The sequence below is a fragment of the Dipodomys spectabilis genome, unplaced genomic scaffold (genome assembly GCF_019054845.1).
Source record: "Dipodomys spectabilis isolate Male_0828 unplaced genomic scaffold, ASM1905484v1 ptg000034l, whole genome shotgun sequence".
NCBI lineage: Eukaryota > Metazoa > Chordata > Mammalia > Rodentia > Heteromyidae > Dipodomys > Dipodomys spectabilis.
In genome coordinates this window covers 10,307,605-10,334,081 of record NW_024870711.1, presented here as the reverse complement: position 1 = coordinate 10,334,081, position 26,477 = coordinate 10,307,605, and the positions used below count along the sequence as shown (strand labels likewise).

At 45.0% G+C, this 26,477-nt stretch overlaps 1 protein-coding gene across 4 annotated transcripts in view; it reads right to left on the bottom strand.

Annotated features, from left to right (window-relative positions):
• Nucleotides 1-726: 726 nt before the first annotated feature.
• The window catches only part of Actr3b (actin related protein 3B), a 57,610-nt gene continuing 31,859 nt past the window's right edge, over nucleotides 727-26,477 (bottom strand). For 2 of the 4 annotated variants that reach the window (XM_042677289.1, XM_042677292.1), the window contains 6 exons: nucleotides 25,368-25,511; nucleotides 23,025-23,198; nucleotides 20,549-20,641; nucleotides 3,396-3,521; nucleotides 2,684-2,767; nucleotides 727-1,533 (listed from right to left, as the gene is read on the bottom strand). In XM_042677289.1, the coding sequence (XP_042533223.1) occupies nucleotides 1,438-1,533; nucleotides 2,684-2,767; nucleotides 3,396-3,521; nucleotides 20,549-20,641; nucleotides 23,025-23,198; nucleotides 25,368-25,511 (717 nt within the window). In that variant the 3' untranslated portion in view covers nucleotides 727-1,437. Of the gene's footprint in view, nucleotides 1,534-2,683; nucleotides 2,768-3,395; nucleotides 3,522-8,445; nucleotides 8,534-20,548; nucleotides 20,642-23,024; nucleotides 23,199-25,367; nucleotides 25,512-26,477 lie in introns of those variants that run through there. The other 2 variants (XM_042677290.1, XM_042677291.1) reach the window with 2 other exon arrangements.

The following is a 26,477-nucleotide window of genomic DNA, read 5'->3' as shown; positions in this document are numbered from 1 at the left end:
CCCTGAGTGCATGCCTCAGTATTCAGCCCACCTCAAAAAAATGTTCTGAAGGCAAACTTTATTGGGAATAAAACTTTATCACTTAAAAGGAGTATCACAGGTAAGCTTAAGAAGTGACAAAAGGCAGTCACACACACTGACTCATGCCTGTAACCCCAGCTACTTGGCAGGTGAGAAGGGGGTTCCAAGTTCAAGGCCAGCCCTGGAAAAAAGTTCTTGAAAGCCCCTTCTCAACCAATAAAAAGCTGGGTATAGTGGCATGCGCTTGTCATCCCAGCCACATAGGGAACAAAAACAGGAGACTAACGATGCCAGATGGCTCAGAGAAAAAAAAATTACAATCCTACTTAAAAATAATGAAAGCAGGGGCTGGGAAGGTGGCTCAGTGGTAGAGCGCTTGCCTTGCATGCTGGATTGGGTTCAATTCCTCAGCACCACATAAGCAAAAAGAAAAAAGCCGGAAGTGACGCTGTGGCTCAAGTGGTAGAGCGCTAGCCTTGAGCTCAAGAGCTGAGGGACAGTGCCCAGACCCAGAGCTCAGGCCCCACTACCGGACCCAAAAATAAAAATTAAAAAAAAAAATAATGAAAGCAAAAAAGGCTAGAAGTGTGGCTCACATGTTAGGGCATACACCTAGCAAGCGAAAGGTCCTGAGCTCAACCCCAGTACCATAAAGAAAACAATATGTAAAGAGACCAAAAGAGCACCACACTCATCAGGAAGAAATTTACAAAGATTCTAACTGCTTTTATTACACCAGTGCAAGTTAGCATTTCATACAGCACTCACCAACATCAAACCATCATCTTCTATAAAATAGTTCAGACAGCTCAAACAAAAAACAAAGAGACACATTATCTATAATAATCTCATACAATACCATTTAGTGTTCAGATTTTTGTCACTCCAATAAAGTACAATTTCCTAGCAAACATGTGGCAAAAAGTTTGCTGTTTTATTTTGTTTGCCTATATACACATCAGAACATGCCTCACAAAGAAAACTCGATTACAGCACTCCATCACATCAACATCTACCCAGGCTTAGTGTCAGCCAGCTGTACCAATACCATAATATACAAAATGATAGGAAATATAAACATCCATTTGTACTTCAAGTTTATAACATTTTATTTACAAAAATAGGCTGGGAGGATGAGCGCTCCCACCCACATCTGCCCTGGGGTGAACTATTTTGTGCCTTTTTTTCCCCTAATGATTCATGAAGTGGTATTTGGACTCCTTCGACTTATTTGTGAATGAGAAGCTGGAGGGGGAGATGGGCAGGAGGTGGGCACAGCACAGCCGCACACAGACATGGCTTTACAGGAAGGCTGCGCTGACCCCATGCAATGGGCACCGTGCTCAGGGGGCACAGAGCCACACTCGTCTGGGCTCTGAAGGACACTTGTTCCCAGCACAACACTGCTGAATGACACTACGACATGACTCCAAAGACAGGGTTGTGGCGGCAGATGCTGGGGCCATATTCTTCATAGTCCCTCTTGGTGTGACAGACCTGGAAGAACTCCGGCTGGGGAGGCAGAGGCAGACAGAAACAGAAGCACTCAGAGGAAACATGAAAGCAACTGCGAGGGGGAGAGACTGTCCCCACCCAGACCCCGCCCTGTCCTCCACACCACCGGAATAGGGCATTGACCTCTCTGATGTACCAAACAGGAGTTTATTTCATTTTAAAAAAGAAATGTAAGCCAGGTGCTGGTGGCTCACGCCTGAAATCCTAGCTACTCAGGAGGCTGAGATCTGAAGATTGCAGTTTCTAGCCAGCCCAGGCAGGAAAGTCTGTGAGATTCAATTTTTTTTTTTTTTTTTGGTCAGTCATGGGGCTTGAACTCTGGGCTTGGGTGCTGTCCCTGTGCTCTTCAGCTCAAGGCGAGCGCTCTACCACTTGAGCCACAGCGCCACTTCCGGTTTTCTAGTGGTTTATTGGAGATAAGAGCCTCACGGACTTTCCTGCCCAGGCTGGCTTTGAAAGATATCCTCAGATCCCAGCCTCCTCCTGAGTAGCCAGGATTTCAGGCGTGAGCCACTGGTGCCCAGTTGCCCGGCTGCCCGTGAGATTCTTATCTCCAATTGATCACAGAAAAGGCTGGAAGTAGCATTGTGGCTCAAGTGGTAGAGCGCTACCTTGAGCTGAAGAGCTGAGGGGTAGCGCCCAGGCCCAGAGTTCAAGCCCCACGACCGACCAAAAAAGAAAAAAAAAAAAAAAAAACTTAAGAAATATTCTATGTGACTTATGAAACTATAACCCCTCTGTACATCACCTTTATAATGAGAATAGAAAAACATTTTTAAAAGAAATGTACTCAGACTGCATTTTAGGACCAAATATGCGCTGGTCCTAAATTAACAATAAATTAGCTATGCATTGATTTGAGTGGTAAAAGTGATAATTATTAGAGAAGTCTCTGGGATTAATGACTATTCAGGGTTCTTAAATTACTTTCGGATTTCACTTACCTATGGTTAGGGTTACACCTGATTAGCAAGGATACTTATGCAATTTAAGTGATTGTTAAGTGATTCTATGGGATGGAATTAAATGTGTGTCTGTTTAAAGCCACAGGAGCAGAACAAGCACTATTAACTTTCATGGACAATGTTTATCTAAACTTAACAGAGAATGCAAAAATAAAAACGGAATCATCTAGAAAGGGACTTACAGTTGAGGCAAGCATGGAACCTCCGAACCACACGGCATAGCGCTGCATATGATGTGTGATCACCTGAACCTCCACGGGCTTTGGCTGGAAAAGAGGGCAATTCTAGTCCAGCAATTAATCCCTTCTACCGACAGCCCTCATCGACAATACAAAGGCTTTCTTTCATGCCTCCCTCCCCTCCACCTTAAGAGTATAGGCCCTTCCTCGCCCTCAGTCAAGTTGCCCTGCAGTGGCACCAACCACTCTCCAGCGTTCTAGATGAGGGACAGAGCAAGCCTGGCCAGCAGAGGTCATTTATTTACTGTGAATACAACTCCAAGCCTCTAACCCAACCTCATGACCACAGGAATCTGACTGTGTAACACTAAAAGAACTGCCCTTTCCCACAGACAGTCAGTGGGCCTGTGTCATTCCCACTTCTCTTCCCAAAGCCAATCATGGTGAGAAGCCCTTCGACAATTCGTTGGAGGAACACACTGAATCTCCCCACTCCTGTGGGATATAACAGTTTGGTCTCATGGCACCTGGTCACAGCATGCCTTGTCTCTTACAACCCAGAAGATGACAGGAACATGCACTGGGACAGCATGACACCGGCGCTGCAGCACAGGGGTGGTCGAGAACAAGCTAGGAGCAGACCTTAGCAGTGAACACCATGGTTACTGGATGCTGCCTCCTGAGAGCTGACCCAGGCCGGGTCCCAACCTCCTACCTTGATCCTGCCGCCACTGAGCTCCTCACTCAGCTTCAGCCTGGCATCCACCACTCTCTTTAGATCTCTCTGCAGTCGACGTCCAAAATCCCTGAACATTGTTGAGCCTCCCGAAAGAACGACATTCTACAAAACAGAAGTGGAGGGTAGCCTTGGCCCAAGGTGGTCTCACAACAGAATTCTCATATCCAGCCATTCAGCCACTGTGTGATTGACTGAAGTAGCTAATGGAATAGAAAAGTGCAGGCTCTGTCATTTTTCTTCAGTGATCACGGAGTGAAAACCAAAACCACTGGCCCCACCACTCCCCTGGGCTGGGCAGCACCCTTACAAAGTTGATCAAAAGCCTAAACACACTGAGCAAGCTGCAACAGACAGACCAAACTAGCATGAACCTTCAACATGTTTTGCCTTAATAATTACCAGAATAAAGCCTTTACCCCAAATGCCTGGAGAAATATTTTCAGACAAGCCACGCCTCTGCCTGTCTCACCTAGAACATTTCTGCCATGTGGCCACCCAAATGACATTAAATCACCCACTAGATGCTGAGGAATGCTGCATTCTTGCAGGCTACTGGAGCCATTTAAAACAATGAAAATCTGCAACCGCTGGTAGCTCACACCAGTAATCCTACTCAGGAGGCTGAGAGTTGAGAATCGAGGTTCAACGCCAGGCCAGGCAGGAAAGTTCATGAGACTCTTATCTCCAATAAACGACCAGAAAACCAGAAGTGGCACTGTGGCTCAAAGTGGTAGAGCGCTAGCCTTGAGCTGAAGAGCTGAGGGACAGCGCCCAGGCCCAGAGTTCAAGCCCCACGACCAACCAAAAAAAAAAAGACATCATTCTCATTTAACTTTCTAACAGCAAAAGCCATCTGAGAAAAACAATGTAAAAATCATTCTCCAAGGAGCTGAGGAGCCTCCTCTGCAGTCCTCAAGCCCTGAACATGCCTGCCTTTCCAGAAGTCTTGAGGGTCTGCAGCCCTGCGTGCAGCCTTCACCCTCCCAGGCAGCAAGCCCCCACCAGTCTATGGGGAAGGAGGGATCACAAGGGAGCAGAGAGAATACTTGGCTCCCCTGGGAGCATAAGCTATAGATCCAGGATTTGGGGAAAGGCCCAGCCTGTGCACTGCTGCCCTCGGGAAAGACACACTGGGCTGGACACAAGGACCCTCTCCAAGGGCTCCTCCAACAGCTGTGCAGGCCCCAGCCCCAGATGCAGGACTAAGCAGGAGTAGCAAGGAAGGAGTAGGGCCATCAGAAGCCACCAGAGATCTGAGAACCCTACAACAAGCCTTGCCTGCTCCAGTCACTGAGCTGAAGGGGACTGTCACGGGCTAAAGCTCGCAAGAGTCCGGTGCCAGGGGAAACAACCACTAACAAGTGGTTAGCAGTGGTCTCATACAATTTTTTCCCTTAAAGGAGACCTGAGCTTGGCCTTCAGGAGGGGCTGGTTCTGAGACGAACCTTCCTGGCCTCTATGGCAGGGAGGATTCTGGAAGCTGGAACCTGACTGGTCCCTTGGAGTTTCCCTCAGCTAGTCCAAGAAGCCATGATGGACAGGACTAGCCCTCTAAGCGGATCCTCCCACCCAGCGCCTACCTGGCAACAGATAGCTTCAAAGCACCTGCTGATGGCTCTCCACTACTAGAAGTGCCTGTCAGTCCTCCTTCATACACTCTCCTAGTCCTTAAAGCTCAAAATGCAGGTGCGTGAGAGAATATAGGCTGCTGCCAATCTCTTTCCTAGAAACGGGGTCAGAGGCCCATGTTACCCAGACACCATGGGCCTCTGAGCATCTGCTTCTACTGATGGACTAAATGTAAGTCTAGGTCCTCCACGCCCGTATCCTGTCTCCAGATCGACACGATGAATGACCACTGCTGTTCTCTGTCACCATGTGGGAAAATGATTTAGAAACCACATGAAATTGCCAGAGCCCAGGGAGGCCAAGGGACCATCAGGCAGACACTCAATTCAGGGGTGGCCTTACTACCGATGTCACCCAACAGTGAGGGTGGCTGGGACAAGACCCTGCCCTGACAATCTCATGGCTACATTAGTATCAAACTGTAAACCACTGTTGCTGTTCCAACCTTGTCATTTCATCTACTAATATGCCTTTTTTTTTTCCCTCTGCAGTCCATCATCCAGTCAGGTTTTACAATTACTTGTCACGTCTCGGCAATGGGAACGTGGCTTTGTGGTAGAGTGCTTGCTTAGCATGCATGAGGCCCTGGGTTCAATTCCTCAGTACCACAAAAACAAAAATAAAATAAAATAACCTAAAAACTTGAAAAGGACATTTAAATAAAGAAGTTATACATTTTAAAATAATAACTCACTGTCATATGAAAATAAATACCCATTGGTACACTTCCAAAGCAAGGCAGGATCTTGAGCTACCTTCAAAGGTAAGACACATGAGACTCATGTTCCTAGTGTATTCTCACATTCATAAAGGCAATACCACATACATGCAGTCAAATAACTTCAGACTAAATCGCCAAGGGGCTTCACTAGGGAAAGACAGTCTTCCAGCAAATGATGCTAGAATAATAGGTATCCAGGGGAGACAAATGAACCTTCCACTTATTACTTTCTTTCACATACACAAATTAATTTTAAATACTGTACAGAGGGGTCACAATTACATGGGCAAGGCAACAAGTGCATTTCCTATCAAGCATTGTTGCCTCCTCCTTTTTTCCCCTTCCCATCCCTTCTCATCTCCTCCCCTCATCACCTTCCCACCCCACTTTGTTGTTGCCAAAACACTTTTTTTTAATCATCAGAAACTAGAAACAAAAAAAAAAAAAAAATGGCATCAGCAAGAAAACAGATAATCTGTGCAATGTCCATACTCTGAAATGGTACTCCCTCAATGAAAGGAAGTGAACTCTGACAGGCAACTCAATGCACTAGCTGGGTAAAAGAAGCCAGAAACCAAGGGTTCACATTGTCTGATCCCATCTATACAAAACATGAAGCTGAATCCCATCTCCAGAGGCAGGAATCAGACCGATACTCTCCAGTGCTGGGGGAAGGAGGGCACTGGCAGGAGGGGGCTGCCGGCAGTGGTGAGATGGGTAATACATTTCAACATCCAACACAGCCTTCTGTAGAAGGCTGAGGCCATGTCCTACACCCTAATCCTATGTTGTCTGTCAACTCTCTAAACTGTTCACATAGGCTGACTGAATGATATGCTTAAATTGTATCTCAAAGATGAACTTTGAACAATGAATGACCTTATAAAAGAGGTAACAACTGTGCTGAGGGTCGGTGACAAGAAGGAAGCCCTCCCTCATGAGGGCTTACGCATTGTCAACTGTCCATGATCTCTAACGTCATTTTCTTAATACACTGCACCTCTATGTGGAAGCAAGATCAAAACAAACACCCTGATTTGTGTCACATATTTAACCTCTAAGAGTTGCTATGGCTTTGTGTGCCCAAATGTCAGTATCAACAGATCAAGGAGCGTTGCTGGAAGAAGCAGCCTTCACATGAATGTTCTTATCCTTATCCTGTATTAACTCTCCAGCCTGGTTCTCTGTCATCCCACCTTCCTTCTAGCTCTGCCCATGAGTGAATCTCCTCTTCCACACTGGAGGAAGGTGAGGGTGTCAGTGCACTGGGCAGGTCACTGCTCTATCCAGGGCTTCTCAACCCTGGTCCCTGGGGCAGGGCCTCTAGCTGCTGTCCATGCAGTACACATAGTGGGCCCTGGGGCCTGGAAGAGCACAAAGCTGGCTGGGTCCTCTGCACATCAGAAGTAGGCAGGAGAAACATATAAATATTTACTGATCATAATGCATACTGCACCAAGTCAGGCTGGAAGAAATTGCTTTGCCTGACAGAAATATGAAGTAAGAGCAAAGAAACAAGTAGAAGACAACTTTAAAAAGATTAAGGAACACTGACTCAGCCAGGTGACAGTGGCTCAGGCCTGTTATCCTAGCTGCTCAGAAGGCAGAGATCTGGAGGATGGTAATTCTAAACCAATCTAGACAGAAAAGGTCATTCAACTCGATCTCTAAAATTACCAGCAAAAAGCATGGCTGGAGGCATAGCTTAAGTGGCAGACCACCAGCCTAAATAGCACAAAGCTCTGAATTCAAACACCAGTAGGGAAGAAGGAGAGAAGGGAAAAGGGAGAAAGGTAAGGAGTGAGGCCTAAAGTCCTGCTCCTGACAACATAACGCAGTCCTCCACAGGTGGATCTCGGCCTGTGCCTGATTCCACTGGTGCCAAGCAGACAAGTCCAAAAGTGGCTGACATCCTCCATCACTCAGGACTTCTAGACCTGAAGCAAGTGGTAGGTATTTCTTTCTTCTCTGGGCTTCAATAACCTCCACTGTACAGTTACATTACTAGAGAACTTGTGAAGAAACTCTACAAGGTGCTGCCGAGTCAGCCCTGGTCCAGGGTCCCATTCTACAACATGAACCAGCAGGCCCAATGTCAGAGCCCTCCTGAGTTCCCATTTCACCTCATCATCCACCCACAGAAGGGCTGAGCACCCACTATCACCCTTCCTGTGCCCCACCACTGTACACAGAGTACAGTGAGCTGGGCCTCCAAGCATCTGTAGGTGAATGAAGGACATCACCTCTACTCTCTAAGTACGTGGGAGCACACCACCATCCACCATCAAATGCTCCAAGGCAGCCAAAGGCTCCCTGCTGAATCTCAAGTCAGACAATGCTATTTCTTTCCCATTTCTCCCAGGACATCTTCTCAAGACCTCTCCCTGTTCTGGCAATGCCCTATGAACAGACTTCAAAACCGCACTGTGAGCCTCTCCCTGTGTGACCCTGCCCCATGAGACAGCCCTACCACTCTGCTCCTGGAAGCCAGTCTAGGTAAAACAACTTCCCACCTCCTAACAGAGCAAAGCACAGTCTGCCTTTAAACACCTGTATACCCAAAACAAGTTGCAAAGGGAGTATCCGTACTTGTTAAAAGTCTTTGAAGGAACAGGACAATTATTGGGGGGGAGGGGGGTCTTGCTATACGTAGTCCAGGCTGGCCTTTAAACTTACTATGGAGTCCAGGCTGGCTTCAAACTTGTGGTCCTCCCGCGTCTGCCTCCCAAGTTCTGGGATTACGGGCGTGCACCACCACGCCTGGCTGAAAAGGAATAAGTTTTTACCTTTCATCATGAGGCACATAACAATATAGTCAAAATTTTAAGGTTATAATGCCAAAAACAAGGGAAAGCCTCGTCTCAATATTTAGCTATAAAAGCACCCCTTTCCCGCTCATCCCTATCCAAATTTTTACTTCTGCCCTCTGAACTCTCTCCTGCCAGCGCACTCTTCCTGGTACTTGAAAACAAGAAATAAATCACACCCAACTCCACCCAAAGCCCCTTGGCCAACTCTACAGGGGCAGGGACATTTTTTTTACCAACACTGGCTGACCCCCAGAGGAAAATGCCTGGTTAGCCTGAAGCCTGTCAGACATCAGGATATTCCCAAGAAGGAGGGAGAAGGGTAAGGAGATAACACGCTCCTCCAGCTTGCATTCCCGCCTTCTCAACCTAACTATACAGCTAGCTTGCACAGAAATAAGACCAACTACCTAACTAGTCTTCTATGGGCATTAACATGTTGCCACAACTTGCTGCTTAGTCAGAGCTATTCAAATCTAGTCACTTGCTCTGGTTTATTACTGGTATGCCTTTGTGCCATCATAGTGGGGAGGGAGGGGAAAATGAAAAAAGTTTTAAAGATAAGCTAATGAACTTACCAATAGTATATTCTATCTCCTCTCAAAGTAAAGCAACAGCGCTTACTTAATGACTCTATACCCAGAAGGATGACCATATAGCCTCTTAACCAATTTCCTATGGAGGAGAAAGTAAACATTTTTCTAAGGCAGTCTTTTAAAAATGATGCCATGGTCGGGCTCTAGTTGCTGCCGACAGCTCAGAGCTGAAAGGCAGGCTGAGGTAGGAAGGACTACAGCTGGAGCCTGAGCAGGAAAACTTATGAGCCCCTCCCAATCTCTGGGCTCAGTGACACATGCCTGTCATCCCAAACTATGTGGGAAGATGAGATCAACCAAAAAGTCCACAAGACTCCTTCTCTATGAAGCCAGTCTGAAGTAAAATGATCACAGCCCAGGCAAGAGAACCCTATCTCAAAAGAACCTAAGACAGAAGTGGTTCTGTGAGCACTGGCCTTGAGCTGAAAGAGCCCAGACCTAGAGTTCACGCCCCACGACTGACAACAACAAAAAAAAGAAGCTAAGATCTGAGGATCAAGGTTCAAAGCCAGCCTGGACAGGAATATTGGTGAAACTCTTATCCCATTAATCAGCAAAAAGCCAGAGTGGAAGTATAGCTCAAGTAATAGAGCATCATCCTTGAGAAAATAGCCAAGCAAGAGTTGAAGCCCTGATTTCAAGCCCTGGTAACAACACAAAAAATAATACTAGGGGCTGGGAAGGTGGCTCAGTGGTAGAGCGCTTGCCTTGCATGCATGAGGCCCTGAGTTCAATTCCCCAGCACCACATAAGCAAAAAGAAAAGAAGCCAGAAGTGGTGCTGTGGCTCAAGTGGTAGAGCGCTAGCCTTGAGCTGAAGAGTTGAGGGACAGCGCCCAGGCCCAGAGTTCAGGCCCCATGACTGGACCCAAAAAATAAATAAATAAATAAAAGAGTTTTTGGGCTGGGAAGGTGGCTCAGTGGTAGAGCGCTTGCCTTGCATGCATGAGGCCCTGGGTTTGATTCCTCAGCACCACATAAGCAGAAAAAAAAATGCCGGAAGTGGCGCTGTGGCTCAAGTGGTATTGCGCTAGCCTTGAGCTGAAGAGCTAAGGGACAGCGCCCAGACCCAGAGTTCAGGTCCCACATCCAGACCCCCCCCCCACCAAAAAAAAATTTTTTTTAAATTTAAAAAAAAATAATACTAATGATGATAACAAGTAAAAGCAGGGGTAGAGGCATGGTTCAAGGATAGAGCACCCTAACAAAGCATAAGCATAAGTTCACATTCCTATTGGTCCTGAAGTAATGAAAAAAGAGTTAAACTGATACTTTATTCACGGTTACTTAAAACATTTCTTTTTTTGTTCATCCTGGGGTCTGAACTCAGGGCCTGTGCACTCTGCCTCAGCTTTTTGCTCTACCACTTGAGCCATAGCTCCACTTCTGGCTTTTTCTTTCCTTTTTTTTTTTTTTTTTTTTTTTTTTTGCCTACTAGCTTCAGAGGTTTTAATGATTTATGGCAGGGAGTATTTCATATCATGGCATCCAGGAAAGAGAGAGGAGAGAGAGGAGAGGGAAGAGAGATGGGAGAAAGGAGAGAGAGAAGGGAGAGAAAAGAGAGGGGAAAGAGCGGAAGAGATTTGTGTGTGTGTGTGTGTGTGTGTGTGTGAGAGAGAGAGAGAGAGAGAGAGAGAGAGAGAGAGAGAGAGTGCCAGCAGCACCTACTACTTTTGAGTAGTCAATTGGAGATGAGTCTCTTGGATTTTTCTGCGCAGTGGCTTTGAACCTCGATCCTCAGAACTCAGCCTTCTGAGAAGCTAGGGTTAGAGGTCTGAGTCCCCTGCACCCAGCTCAAGTCAGCTTCATTAGATTTCAATTCCATGGAGGCTTAACACGTCAGCAAACACTTACCGGGCCCACTTTCTGAAACCCTCCCTCACTAAGCTGTTAGTGTTAGTCTCCTGCTCAAGACCACTCCTGGGATCTCACAAAGCCCCCTGGTCTCAGCTTCCACGCGTGCTAGGAGACCCTTCCACACTCCCTCACCACACCCCCAGCCCAGAACTGTGTTCCTGCTCTCCCGCTCCCCATCCACCCCAGCTCTGACACTGTACTGGGGCCATGCAACAAGCACATGCCTCTCCCAAGCCGGAGGGACTCTGCACCTGCTCTGGGCACGGCTGATCTCACGGTGCCCACAAGGGCAAGCACGTCCCAAGCAGCATCCCTCAGTGAATAAATGAGCAAGCGGACCTCACAGGGCTGGGCCAACACCCAGCCCCCTCTGCCTCTGCAGCTCAGCACCACCTGCATCTGGCAAGGCCTCAGCCTGGACCTTCCGTATAATTCACCTAGGGAGGAGCCGCCCCTCCTTCCTTTGATAATGCATCGTCTTTGTACATCTTGATAGAAGAAATAAAACTGAAATTTCTTGTCCTGTATGAAAATGAAATGATGAAACCTGAGGAGATTTTCAAGAGGAAGAAGTAGAATGGGGGGTCAGGGGATGTGAGGATACGGGTACACTGTGTACAATGTATTCAACTGATGCATGCTAATAAAAAAGGGACAAAAACTCAAAATGCACTACTCTGTTAAACATCAAATCACATCTTACTACAAAGCCACATCCTACTACAAAGCTGCAAAATGGAATTAGTTAAAATTAGAGACTATATATATTTTAGTTGGGTGCCAGTGGCTCACGCCTGTAATCCTAGCTACTCAGGAGGCTGAGAGCTGAGGATTGTGGTTCAAAGCCAGCCCAGGCAAGAAAGTCCATGAGACTCTTATGTCCAATGAACCACCAGAAAACCGGAAGTGGTGCTGTGGCTCAAGTGGTAGAGTGCTTTGCCTTAAGCTGAAGAGCTCAGGGACAGCACCCAGACCCAGAGTTCAAGCCCCACAACCAACAAAAAAAAAAAAAAAGGGAAGAGAATATGTGTGTGTGTGTGTATATTTTTTTTTCCCCTGGGGGGTGGTCAGTTGTGGGCTTGAACTCTGGGCCTAGGCATTGTCCCTCAGCTCTTCAGCTCAAGGTGGGCACCTACCACTTGAGCCACAACGCCACTTCCAGTTTTCTAGAGGTTAATTGGAGATAGTCTCACGGACTTTCCTGCCTGGGATGGCTTTGAACCACGATCCTCAGCTCTCAGTCTCCTGAGTAGCTAGGATTACAGGCATGAGCTACCGGCGTCAGACTAAAATTAGAGAATATTTTATATAGCTACCCTACTGGAATAAAAATAAAACTAAAGCAGGCACACTCCCTGCTTACTGTGGGCAGAATTCTCAGGAATGGAGGAGATATAGTAGAGGCACCTGCACACCATGTTTATTGCAGCCCTATTCACAACCACCAAGCCATGGAAACAACCAATAAATGACTGCCCTACAGTCAATGAATGGATCAAGACAATGTGAAATTAGTGAGTGTATTTGTATTTGTGTATTCCAACGAATACTACTGATCAGCTATAAAGAATTATATCACAGGGAAATGGATGGACCTACAGAACCTGTCAAACAAAATAAACCAGGCTCAGAAAGACAAAGGTTGCATGTTTTCTCTCATTTGTGGACATTAGAAACAAAACACAAACATGTAAGTACACACATACAGGATCATACATCTGCATGTGTGTATGTATGTGAATGTGAATATACAATCAAGCCAACTGAAACATGATTATTTTGTTTGGTTGGTTTTTTGTTGGTTGTGGGGCTTGAACTCTGGGCCTGGGCACTGTCCCTCAGCTCCTCAGCTCAAGGGGAGCAGTCGAACACTTGATCCACAGTGCTACTTCCTGTTTTCTGAGTGGTTTATTGGAGATAAAAGAGTCTCATGGGCTTTCCTGCCCAAACTGGCTTTGATCCGTGATCCTCAGATCTCAGCCTCCTGAATAGCTAGGATTTCAGGTGTGAGCCACCAGCCCCACCTGAAACATGATTTGAGATGTGTAATGCTGCAGTGAAATCCACTTGAACAATTAACTGACAGTGTAAGGAACATTAGGAAGCTCAAATATGTCTGGACTAGAGTGTGGGCAGCTGGGGGAGAGGGGCAGGTGAACAGACAGGGGAAGGAAAGTAAATGTAGCCACAGTAATCTACTGTACATGTGTGAAAATGATATAAGGGCAGGGAAGGGAGGAGAATGGAGGGTCACTGATCAAAATGCACTGGATTCATAAATAGACATTAAAATGAAACGGCCTTTTATAACAAACTGACTCTAATAAAGGGATAATAAAACTACAGCATTTTCTCTGACTAAACTGATATTCCCAATCTGTCCCATAAAAGATTTTTATTTCCACGTGTCTTTTTAATTTGTAATTTGTAATCAGTGTCAATAACAATAATAATAATAGGTTCAGCATGTGGCAGCTACTGTGCTATGACAGCCTTTACCCCCACATAAGCCACAGAATATTCACATGTAGCTGTCATCACCCCAGTTCACAGATTCAAGTGCTAATGCTGAAAATTAAGTATTGGCCCAAAGCCCCAAAGCCAGGAAACTATAGACCTGCCAAATACCACAGCTCATGGGACCAAGAGAATAAAACTATGTTTTTAGTTCTTAACATAATTACTATGAAATTGTTACTATATACCAAGTACCATGCTTTAATCCTGGGCAAGGATTACCTAGTTACATCCTCCAGCAATTAGGTCCTCAGAACACCAACCTTCCCCCTGCCCAGCTTGCACCTGGGGAAGAGAGGCACAGCCAGCCATGACACTGGTAAGTGGCTCCACTGTGTGAAGACACATGCTGCGTAGCTGCCGACGCTTAACCACGGCGATCCAAAAAGAACACTTCTCAAGAGCCTTCAATAAAAGCCAAAACTCCACATGATTCATTCTAACTGGGGAAGACAAAGTAATTTCTCATGAGTAAATGAGTACATTTCATGGGTTACGGTTCTGGCCACCAGCAACCTGCTGTCAAAGCCCACTTAGCACTGTAACTGAAAAGCCAAATGTATGCAAAGACCTGTGAGATGGGTATGCTTTTTAGTCAGAAAGTACCTGCTCCACTCAAGTCAGCAAAACCTAAGTCAGAACCACTCAGCTCCAGATTTCAGGCATTCCCACGTATGTCAGATTATGCCCACTGTACATACACACAACTTTTGGTAAAGAAATAAACTGTGACCTAACATTAAAAAAAAAAAAAAACCTTAGGAAATGAATTAGTACTGAAACAGACACAGCAGAAGCGTGAAACCTCGTTAGAAAATGGTTCTGGAAAGCTGGGCACTGGTGGCTCACACCTGTAATCCTTGCTACTTGGGAGACTTGAGATCTGAGGATTGCAGTTCAAAGCCAGTCAGGGCAGGAAAGTCTGTGAGACTCTTATCTCCAATAAACTACCAGAAAACTGGAAGTGGCAGCGCCCAGGCCCAGAGTTCAAGCCCCACAACAGAGAGAGAGAGAGAGAGAGAGAGAGAGAGAGAGAGAGAGAGGAGAGAGAGGAGAGAGAGGAGAGAGAGAGAGAGATTACAGGCGTGAGCCACCACTGCACGGCTAGAGTCTTAATTTCTTAACCAAGTGCTCACAAAGTAATTTTAAGTGAACACAAAGAATATAAAATATATCCATCTACTAGTTTGCATTTCTGGGCAATAAAAGAAATCAAAGTGGTAACTGACAGTCAATAACAGAAAGACTTCTGCTTTCTTTATTAAGGCTTTTGGTTTATCTCAAGTTTTCTAAACTGAATATGTATTTTAAATCAGAAATAATGAGTGTAACTTTCCCACACAGAGACTGGGTTTTTACATTGCAGTATCCTGTAGCTTGCTGAAAGGTTTTGTGGATTTATTAAGTTCATTGTGCTGAGTAATTTTTTTCTTTTTTGTCAGTCCAGGGGCTTGAACTCAGGGTCTGGGCACTGTCCCTGAGCTTCTTTTGCTCAAGGTGAAACACTCTATCACTTGAGCCACAGCACCACTTCTGACTTTTTTTTTGTAGTTCACTGGAGATAAGAGTCTTAGGGAGCTTCTTGCTCAAGCTGGCTTCAAACCACGATCCTCAGATCTCAGCCACTTGAGTAGCTAGGATTACTGGTATGAGCCACCAGCACCCAGCTGCTGAGTACATTTTTCAAGAATCCTCCATGATTACAACAAGACATACCTAGCTGTGTTCATGTGTACTTTATGATACTAAATAAAATTCTTTGTTTGAAGTCACCTCTACAAATCTATACAGATAAAGAATACCACGGCACATAGAATCATAAATACCACACACAACTAGGTAGCTCCACTAAAATTTAATCCAGAAGGATTTAAAATGAAATCCACATCAACAGCAAGTTTATTCATTAATATCTATCTAGTTTGGTGCTAAATATAACAAAGCTTCCCACTCCTGTGATGTTGAGCATTTTGTGTTACAGGTGTGCTTCTTTTTTTTTTTTTGTTGGTCGTGGGGCCTGAACTCTGGGCCTGGGCACTGTCCCTCAGCTCTTCAGCTCAAGGCAAGCGCTCTACCACTGAGCCACCTTCCCAGCCCCATGGTGTGCTTCTTTTATATATATACAGATATATTAAAAATGTTGTACAGAGGGGTTACAGTTACATGAGTAGGGTAATGAGTACATTTCATAGAGAGCATTGTTACCTCCTCCTTTGTTCGCCCTACCATCACTTCCCTCACCTCCCCAACTCCTTCCGCACCCCAACCCTGACATTGTAAAGTTCGTTTTCAACATAGTGTCCTGTACATCTCATCTTCATCACAGTGGGTCAGTCTGCATCCCCATTTAAGCGTTCCCCAATATCCCTCCCCCTCCCCAAATTACAAAAATGTATATACAAGATGCAGGACACCGGCATCAAATCCAGTGAAAACAGGGGTTATACTATGGGGGAAGAACAAACAAAAGAATCACATAGTGCATTGTAAGTACATTAAAAACAATAGCAATAAAGAAAAAACCACTCGTGTCCCCGTCTTGGGGTACATTTTGCTTAACATTATCTCATGTGGTCATATGTACATAGCCTTTGACCTTCTCTGCTTGTCCTAGACATGTACTAGTTATTGCAAACAAGGGAAACCATGGGACCTATGTTTCTTTGGGCCTGGTTTACTTCACTTAATATAATTTTTTTCCAAGTCTTTCCATTTCCGACTCCGTTCGACAGACACACAACGCCACCTATCAGCCACCATGTGTAACTGCAGCAGTGATGGGAATGCTCACAGGGACTGAGGTTACAGAGTAGCTAGCTCAGTGCTACAGTGCTTCCTGGGCTCTGTCCCCAGCACTGGGCCACACCAAGGTCCTCCCAGTGGTCTTCCAGACCCCAAACATTGCATTTTCAGCCCATGTCCCTGATACCCCCAAGAACTCTTCTAACCCCGTCAGGTTGCTTACATCCTTGCCTGAGGCCCTCAAGGTCCTCCTGTGTGAGGCTGCTCTAGGTGGTCTAGGAATCCCAGACAGCACACAGTGACTTGCACACCACTTCCTGCCTATCCCTGAACATCTGGTCCCAAGCACTTATTCCATGTTCAAATATTAGGTCCAGTGATGCTGAATTTCCTTCCAAACACACTCTACTCCCTTAGCTCCACAGATTATTTCCACTGCCTGGAATACCTGTCTTCCCTCTGAGCAGACCACACAAACCTCCAGTACTGGGACGGAGCTGTGCACAGAGTAGCCACCTGCCACACATGCCATGTAAATTGGTATAAATTAAAACGCTGTTGCTCAGCACAAGAGCAGCATACTGAACACCACAGAGGCAGAGCCTTCCATCTTGGTGGAGCACATGTAGAACACTGACCCTAAGAAGCCTCCTAAAATGCCACATCCACCCTGGCTCACACTTATCCTCGGCCCACAGCATGCAGGTACCTATCTGGTATTCTGCAGGTACTCCAGACACAATGCTGCCAGAGCCCTGGCACAGCACCCTCTATACCTTTATCGCTCACTCGCTGCAATCTGGTTGTTTTTATCAGTACCCGGGCTCCAAGCCTGTCAGGCCTGTTGGTATTCTACTCTAGCCGCTCAGGCCTCCGTCCTAGTGTTTTGCTGATTAACTAGAGATGGGCTCTGACTCTTCTGCTCATGAAGGTTTCAAACCACAGTCTCTGTCCCTCAACCTGCTGAGCAGTTAAGATCATATGCGTGAACCACAGTCAGGCTGCTGCAGCTCCTTAAAAGTTACCCACTGCCCAGACACTGGTGGCTCACACCTGTAACCCTAGCCACGCAGAAGGCCAAGATCTGAGACTGGCAGCCCAGGCAAGAAAGTCTGTGAGACTCTTACCTTCAATTAACTACCCAAAAGCTGGGAGTGGAGCTGTGGCTCAAGTGGTAGAATGCTAGCTTTGAGCAAAAAAGCGCAGGGGCAGGGCCCAGCTCTCGAGCCCCAGGACCAGCATACACACAAAAAAAAGTTTTCCACTAGGCAAACACATAGATATCACAAGGCTTCTCTTCTCAGTAAGACAAAAATAAATCTTCCACTTATATGTTAGCAAGAAATATCCATTCAAAGCAATAAAAAAAGCTGGGCACCGGTGGCTCATGCCTGTATTCCAAGCTACTCAGGAGGCTGAGATCTGAGGGTCACAGTTCAAAGCCAACCCAGGCAGAAAAGTCCATGAAACTCTGATCTCTAATAAACTACTAGAAAACAGGAAGTGGTGCTGTGGCTCAAGAGATAGAACGCTTGCCGTGAGCTGAAGAGCTGAGGGACAGCACCCAGGCCCAGAGTTCAAGCCCCACGACCAACCAAAAAAGAAAATTATACGAAGTGTGGAACTGGGGGTGAAAAGGAAAATTCTGTAAAAGAAAGGAAAGGAAAAGGGAAAGGGAAAGAGAAAGAGAAAAGAAAAGGAAAAGGAAAAGGAAAGGACCCTTTGAGTTTCAGGCATGGCTCAGGCAGAGGAGAATCAGCCAATGAGCAAAAGCAAACAGCAGACAATAAGTTCAAGTCCCAGGCTCAGACAAAAGAAGGGGGGGGGGAGAGAAGGAAGAAGAAGAAAGAGGAGGAGGAGGAGGAGGAGGACGAGGACGAGGACGAGGACGAGGAGAGGGAGAAGAGAGAGAAGAAACAACTTCTCTGCCTGCTACCCTGGCCAGAGCAGCCCTTTTCATCTGGCCAAGATTTCAACCAGGATTTCAGCTGACAAGTGGCCAATTTGAAAAAGATGAGAGGCTAGGGATGTAACTGAGGTAGTTAGTCTTGCTTAGCACACAGAAGGCCCTGGGTTCAATCCTTAGCACAAAAAAAGGAAAAGGAAAAAAGGGAAGCTGGGCGCTGGTGGCTCACGCCTGTAATCCTAGCTACTCAGGAGGTTGAGATCTGAGGATCACAGTTCAAAGCCAGCCTGGGCAAGGAAAGTCCATGAGACTCTCACCTCCAGTTAACCACCAAAAAACCAGAAGTGGTGCTGTGGCTCAAGCAGTAGATCCCTAGCCTTGATCTGAAGAGCTCAGAGACAGCACCCAGACCCAGAGTTCAAGCCCTAAGACCAACAAAAAAAAAGGAAAGGAAAAGGAAAGGATGATAAAAATCAATGATATATGCTTTATGCTTTTCTAATTTTGTTTCAAATATTAAAGACATCTGAACTAATTAAATATTAATAAGAAATTATATATACACATTCAGTTGTTTTGCAATATGCATTTTTTTATTTAAAAGGCAGTGAAAAATTATATATATACGTATATATATAAAACACACATATGGTGTATATGTGTATGTATGTGTATATACACACACCGTCCCAATTCAAGCAATTTATTACAGAAAAATCAACTGTGAACTATACTGAGATATATTCATATCTTCCTGACAAAAATAAGAGGGATTTTTAACAACTTCCAGCCCACTGCTAAAGCAGATTTAAAGACGTTCTCTTGCTGGTCCACTTCCCTCTGAAATTCATTTCCCACTACCTCCTACTCCTTCTACACCACCCACAGCTGTGGGGAAACAAATTCCTTGCACTTCCCAGCCCCTCACTCTAGCAGTGCTCACAACCTGCCCTGTACCAGGCTGGTCTCCCCAACACCAAAGGCCAACTCTGGGGTCAGGTGGCATTTTTTCAAACTGGCCTTGATCCCCTCTCCTAATTAAGTGCAATCTGCCCTTCTCTCGATTTGCTTGATTCACTTAAATGACAGAAGCTTGTAGGGGTTCCACGTTATTTCAGTATTTCCTGTGTTGTAATCAGCTTTAGAGACCAGAAACCATCAGGATTCTCTTCCAAGTGAGATAAAGATAAGTCTTGCCACCTTGGGACACATTATGACATAATTTTAAGAACTAGATTGTTTTCAATCCAAGTTCCAGAATTCCAAACAATCTGAGAACCATCACATGAATACATTCTCTCTGACTGTTCCCCTCCAGGCTCTCATGTCTCCCTCCCTACTCTATACTGCACTGATCCTGACCCGTTTACAAAAAGAATGATAGGTGTCACTTTGATCTTTTAATCAATCTATAGCTAAAACTGTCCCACTTCAAATATAGCTTTCCCAGTTACAAGACAGTACAATATTTAAACTAAATCCCTCCAATTAGCTATATCATATGTCCAAGCCCAAACCTTTAAATCATCTCCTCTTACAATTACAGTGGCTCGGGCTGGGAAGTTGGCCCAGTGGTAGAGCGCTTGCCTTGAACGCCTGAGGCCCTGGGTTCGATTCCTCAGCACCACATAAGCAAAAAAGAAAAAACCTGGAAGTGGCACTGTGGCTCAAGTGGTAGAGCGCTAGCCTTGAGCTGAAGAGCTGAGGGACAGCGCCCAGGCCCAGAGTTCAGGCCCCACAACCGGACCCCACCCCCCCCCCCAAAAAAAAAAACAATTACAGTGGCTCACACCTGTAATTCTAGCTACTCAGAAGGCCAAATCGGAGGATTGCAGTTCAAAGCCAGTCTAGGCAGAAAAATTCCCGAGACTCTTTTTTTTTTTTTCTCGTCAGTTATGGGGCCTGAACTCTAGGCCTGGGCACTGTCCCTCAGCTCTTCCCTAGCTCAAGGCTAGCACTCTACCACTTGAGCCACAGCGCCACTTCCGGCTTTTTTCTTTTTGCTTATGTGGTGCTGAGGAATCGAACCCAGGGCCTCAGGCATGCAAGGCAAGCGCTCTACCACTGAGCCACCTTCCCAGCCCTACGTGAGACTCTTATCTCCAATTAACTACCAGAAAACTGGAAGTGGTGCTGTGGCTCAAGGGTAGAGTGCTCGCCTTGAGCTGAAGAACACAGGGACAGCAGCTAAGCCCAAAAACCGACAAAAAAAAAAAAGATTATTATTGTTATTATTATCATTACAGTGCCTGTAACAAGTCTCAGAGCCCAGGTCAAACTCTACCCACTGACAAAAATAACTTGGAGATAAAATTTGGAGATAAAATCCAAGTACTTTACCCAAGCAGTTTTTACCTTATACAGCGGACGGCGTACATCTATGGGACAGTTCTGTATTACTTCATCAACAACATCGGAGATAGATTCCATAAAGTCTGGGTTGGCAAACTAAACCACACAAAAATATTAGAAATCATACATTTCTCTCAAATATTATAAAATAATCTTTTTTAAAGTAACTATATTGAGGGAAGGGATGATACTGTCCAAAAAGGAATGTAATCTTGACCTGACTGATGTAATTGTAACCTCTCTGAACAATACTTGTATAATAACAATAAATTTTTTAAGAGAATAAATAAAAGTAACTTTAGAATGGAGGAAGGGTGAGAAAATGCAGTCATTATATTCAATGTACATTATGTAAATACTGAACAACATAACTTGAAGATAGGGATAGGAGAAAAGAAAAATGATGGAAGGAATGACAGTGAACAAGATATACTATACTCATAACCTGACTTATGGAATTGAAACCTCTTTAAACAACTATTTAATTTTTAAAGTAATTTTAGCAAATGCACAATTCACCCTAACTGAAAGCACATCACACTGGAGTGAGGGTATGTCAATGTGACTGACCATGTGTCTCATAGAGGTTCAATATGGAGGATTGTAAGGGAAGATATCTAAAAGGACAGGAACAGGTCAGCCCTATATCATGAATGCCCAGCAATTCGTGACAATCAGAGAAATGAAAAACATATATGTATAAACTTTAAAACATGCAGTGACAAACATACAATTGTGAATATTAAAACCACACACACACACAGAAAAATAAAAAATACTAGCCCAGAAAAAAAATGTTCAATGAGAAATTAATTAGACATGCTTTAATTGATGATAAAACAATCCATGTAACAACCATGTTGGGTAAACATCCTTACCTTAGATTCAATTCCATAACTTAAATACACAAAGTACAAACAACTCTACTACATTTGAAATAGATTTTAAAAGACAAGGAAAGTTTGAATGTGCTGTAGTTTCAGAGGAAGGAAGCATCCATGTACCACATGCTAGGTATTGAACAGTTTTGTGTTTATTTCACATCAAGGCTCTTGGGAAAAGCCTGTGTGTTCACTAGTTAATTATTATTCATCAGATGATCAAAATTATTCATTAGATTTCTGGTAAGATTACTTCTTATGCCAAATGGTCATATGTGTATAAGACCAGACAGCAGTTTGTTACCTATCTACTAAATATAACCTGAGTTAGGAAGGCAATTATACCAAAATACAAATAAAATGCATTATATATAAACCTGAAGCAATGCATCTTAATGATTGCTTTCTGCAAATGTGCTAACAATCCCTGTGGCAATATATATAATTTACATACTGTTCACATAACAAAACTGGTGGCCTCCACTGAGCAGTGCTACCTAACTTGCAGCACGGAGCACAGTAGGATCGAGGGCCCTGTGTTAAAATTGGGATTAGGATGGACAATCACTAGTGGTTCATGCATATAATCTTAGCTATTCAAAAGCCAGCCTGGGTAGAAAATTCCAAGAGACTCTATCTCCAGTTAAAACAAAGAGAGGAGAAGGGAGGGGAAGGGAGGGGAGGAGAGGGGACTGGAGGGGAGGGGAGGGGAGAGGAGAAGAGAGGAGAGGAGAGGGGAGGGGAGGGAGCAAGCAAGCTGGCTCAAGTGGTAGAGCATTAGCCATGAGTGAAAAGGCTGAGCAAGAACAAGAGGCCCTGAGTTCAAGGCCTGTACTAGCGCCCCCCCCCAAAAAAGGACAATAAATCTAAGATTAGAGCAAAACATGGTAATGCACACCAGAGATGAAAATACAAAGTTCAAAACCAGCCCAGGCAAAGTCAGTAAAAACAAAAGGCTCAAGGCTGGGAATGTGGCTTAGTGGTAGAGTGCTTGTCTAGCATGCATGAAGCCCTGGGTTCAAGTCCTCAGTACCACATAAGCAGAAAAAGCCAGAAGTAGTGCTGTGTCTCAAGTGGCAGAGTGCTAGCTTTGAGCAAAAGAAGCTCAGGGATAGTGCCAAGGCCCTGAGTTCAAGCACTGGGACTGGCAAAAAGAAAAAAGAAAAAAAAAAAAAAAAGGCTTAAGAGACGGAAATAAGAGGATCATGACTTCAAAACCAGTCGAAACAAAGAATCAGCAGAAACAAAAGGGTTCTTGCCTACTATGAGTTCAATCCTCAGAATCACAAAACAATGAGAAAAATGTTGTATTTCATCACATTGTTACTTAGAGGCAACCTGTATACAATCCCTAGTTGTTATATTAATACATGCCACCCCTGAAGATCAATTTCATTCCATTGTCTTCTGTTGCTCTTAAAACGTAAAACTCCAAACCTCTCCAGGACTATCCTTCCTTAATTTAATTATTAAAGTAAGTCCCTGATGAGGCAAACAAACAACTGAGCAGACCTAGAATATACCTAGGAGACCTCCACCCCTGCTCACTGGTCATCACTGGGAACTGCAGCTAATGCACACTGGGGGCAGTACCTTACCTCCGGGTGAAAGAATATTTCGGGTCCCAGGAACCTTTCATAGCCAACATCAATAATAAACTTCTTCTGGTTGATTGCATTGATGCCTGTGTACTGCTTGATCCACTTCCGGGGGTCCACATCATACTTAGCAAACTCCTTGACTATGTCAGGGCAAATGTAACAGTACTTCTCCTGCATGTACACAGAGAGACAACACCAGGCATGAACTACTAATCTCTGATGTCTCTGCCCTCTGACAAACACACAGGACCCCCTGCATTAAACACCTGTGAACTGGGTCTGCCCACACTCATTCCAGTGTGCATGTGCTACCAAGCCATCAAGTGGTACTCCATCAGCTTTCACCTTAGCCATGGCTGCACTTAGTCTTGGGGCTGTCTGGTCCCCCTGCAATTTAGCTTCCAATCTCAGCCTTAAGTCTCTCAAACTAAGTGTCAGCCCCTTGCCCACCTCACCTTTGCATGTCCTCTCAGGCTTCCTAGCGGGGGCCTGCACCTCACTGCTCTCCACCTAAATCTACTAAGCATACTGTCTATATCAGACTGGCACCGAAGGGAGTCAGCTCTGTTCACCTGCTGGTTCTTCACCTGAGTGGAGTCCTCGGGCCCCTGGGGAATCAGCATGTTTGAAGGCAAAATCACTCAGTTGTGCCCAAAATGTCAGGTCAATGTCCTCCAGCGTGTTAGTTCATTTAACTGGTGACATGAGGTGCGCCCATAAAAGTGTTCATCTCAAGGCTCTGGATTCCAGGTGCACCCACACCCTCAGGCCTGTCCTGACTACAGGAAGTCTCAGCAGGGACGGGAAGCACACGTACGATGAGCATGTCAGGACTGACCACACACAGAGTTTTGAGTCTTCACTCCCAATCTTCACAGGTGTGCATTAAGGTCAAAACCCAAGCATGGCAGGACACCTATAATCCTAGCTACTCAGGAGACTGAGATCAGAGGATCAAGGTTCAAAATCAGCCAGCCGAGGGAGAAAATCCTGTGAGATTCTCATCACCAATTAACATCAAAAGGCCAGAAGTGGCACTGTAGCTGAGTTGCTAGTGCCAAACTTCAACACACACCAAAATCAAAAACAAAAAAAACTGTGCTTCTCAGATTGCACAGAATTGGAGTATGGCTAGCCAATGAGCAAACTAAGTGTGTGGAATGAGGCTCAGGAAAAACATGTCATCAGCAGTCCACTCAGGGAGCCTGACACAGAAAGGGATACTCAAGACTCCTGGAGTGACCCTGGGTATCAGCAGCAAGAGTACAATTTTGATTTGCTGCTGCTGTGACTTATGATTTTGAGAGAGCAAGGAAGCTTGCATCAAATATCCAGTTTTCTCCCACTGACAAAAAAAAACAAGGAAAAGAAAGTGGGGCAAACACTGGAAATATTTTACTCTGACCACATCTCTAAAAACCTCTCCCCCAGGGAAGGGACATCACCATTGAGCAGTAGGAGCTGGATCCCTAGAAACTCCAGGCCTAAGACAAGTAGAAGCACACTTGCAGTGCCCAACACTTGGCCCTGTCCTCAAAATACCTGTCTACAAGAGTGTCAAGTAAAACTTGGGAAATACTCTGGTGCTTCCTTTCCTTCGAGTGCCTGTCTTCCAAATCTCTCAAGTGTAGGAGAAAGGCATCTATCACACCTCCACTCTCAAACTCTTCTCCAAAATGTTTCCTTCTTCATCTAGGAAAAATTAACTTGGAATTATTAGAGACCTCTTTCATTTTGATTTTTAAACCTATCTTGATTTTGCAACCTAAGCAGAATTCCTTTAAAAGAGTCTAGGTCTGTGAGTGTCACATAGACACTATTAAATAAAAAAATCCAACAAGCCTCTTGCCTTCTAATCTTATAAATTCCAAACTTCCATTCTTTTTCTGGTCCAGTAACTAAAATCTAGAAATACGGTGAGTCCTGTCTGAGGATTCTGCTCCTGCAATGGTGTGGGGTTCAGAAGTATACTCTTGGTGCGCTGACAAGGGCAGACTCCCCAGGGCTCCTGACAGTCAATGCTGCTGCTGTGACTTGTCCCTCCCTATTCTAGATGGAGGCACAGGAAGGCTGGAAGCCACGCACAGCTAATCTGTCTAATTAGGCACCAGTGAAACAATGCTGGACTACGCATGCTACTGGTTCAATCTCAAGCTGTGGAGAAGAGGCAGCTGAGCCTTAAGTTCCAGCCTACTTCATTCACTGGCAAACAAACCAAGGCCCACACTCACAAGGGGGAGAGGAGGGAAGGTAGGAGCAGGGAGGATAGCATCTGGGGAAGTATCCAAGCACCATTTCTCTCTCACCCCCAAACCACTCAGGTTTCCATCTGTTTTTTACCTTAATGGCTTTTGCGGTCTCCAGTGACTGCTCAGGAGGGATTCCCACCTCCCTCTCCCTTAGCAGCTGTTGAATGAAATACGTAATATCTCTACCTGCAATCGGGATGTGTTTGATGCAGCTTCCAATTACATAACCTTCTGCCTGAAGAAGAGGAGGAAGAACAGCCCATATAAATAATCTGCAGTCAAGAACCTGGCCCAGGAGACTTTCAGCCACACCTTCCTGCCTCCCCACATGTAAACTAGCCAACATTTACCGGCTCCCACTGAAGACCAGCTCCACGCCAGAGGCCTTTTTAAATTACAGCAAATGTGGTTCCATTAATATTTCAGTGTAATTACTCCAATAACATGAGATCATAAGCAACCAAAATGTTTCATTAGGAATGTAGTTCTCAAGAAAAATGGAGAGGCTATTTCACTACCACAAGGTAACACTATCTGTGAGAACAGTAAATGCAACAGTAGGATTCTCTCTAACAAAAAGAAAAAGATCATACTACGGCTTGTTAAATCTATTACAAATTGGCCTATAGTAAAAGTCGGTAACATAGTGATGTACACAAGACTGTAATTCTAACAGCCTGGATTGAAGTCCAAGTCCCAGATTGGTTAGCTATGTAACTCTAGCCAAGGTGAGTGTGTTTTAGCCACAGCCTTTTATCCAGTGAGGCATTTACAACAGTGCGAATACAATCCTCTATGTCAAGCACACAGCACTGCTTTATAGCATGCACAGTATGCAGTAAATGGTTCGAAGTCAGTCCGGGCAGAACAGTCCCTGTGAGGTTCATAAGAGTAGAGATGTGGCTTAAGTGGGAGAGTGCCAGCCTTGGCTGAAAAAGCTAAGGGACAGCACCCAGGCTCTGAGTTCAAGACCCACAACAAAAAAAAAAAAACTGTGAAAATATTAAACACACACACACTACTTTTTCTGTGGGCCTAGAGAGCATATAAAATGTATTTTCTTTTCCTAAATCAGAGATTTGAGAAAGATTACGAATTAAAAAGGAGCCAAGTGTGGTGGTGCTAATCTGTAATGCCAGTGCAGGGTAAGCTGGCCTAGGCTGCATAGTAAGACTGTCCCAAAACAAAACAAGCAAAGGAA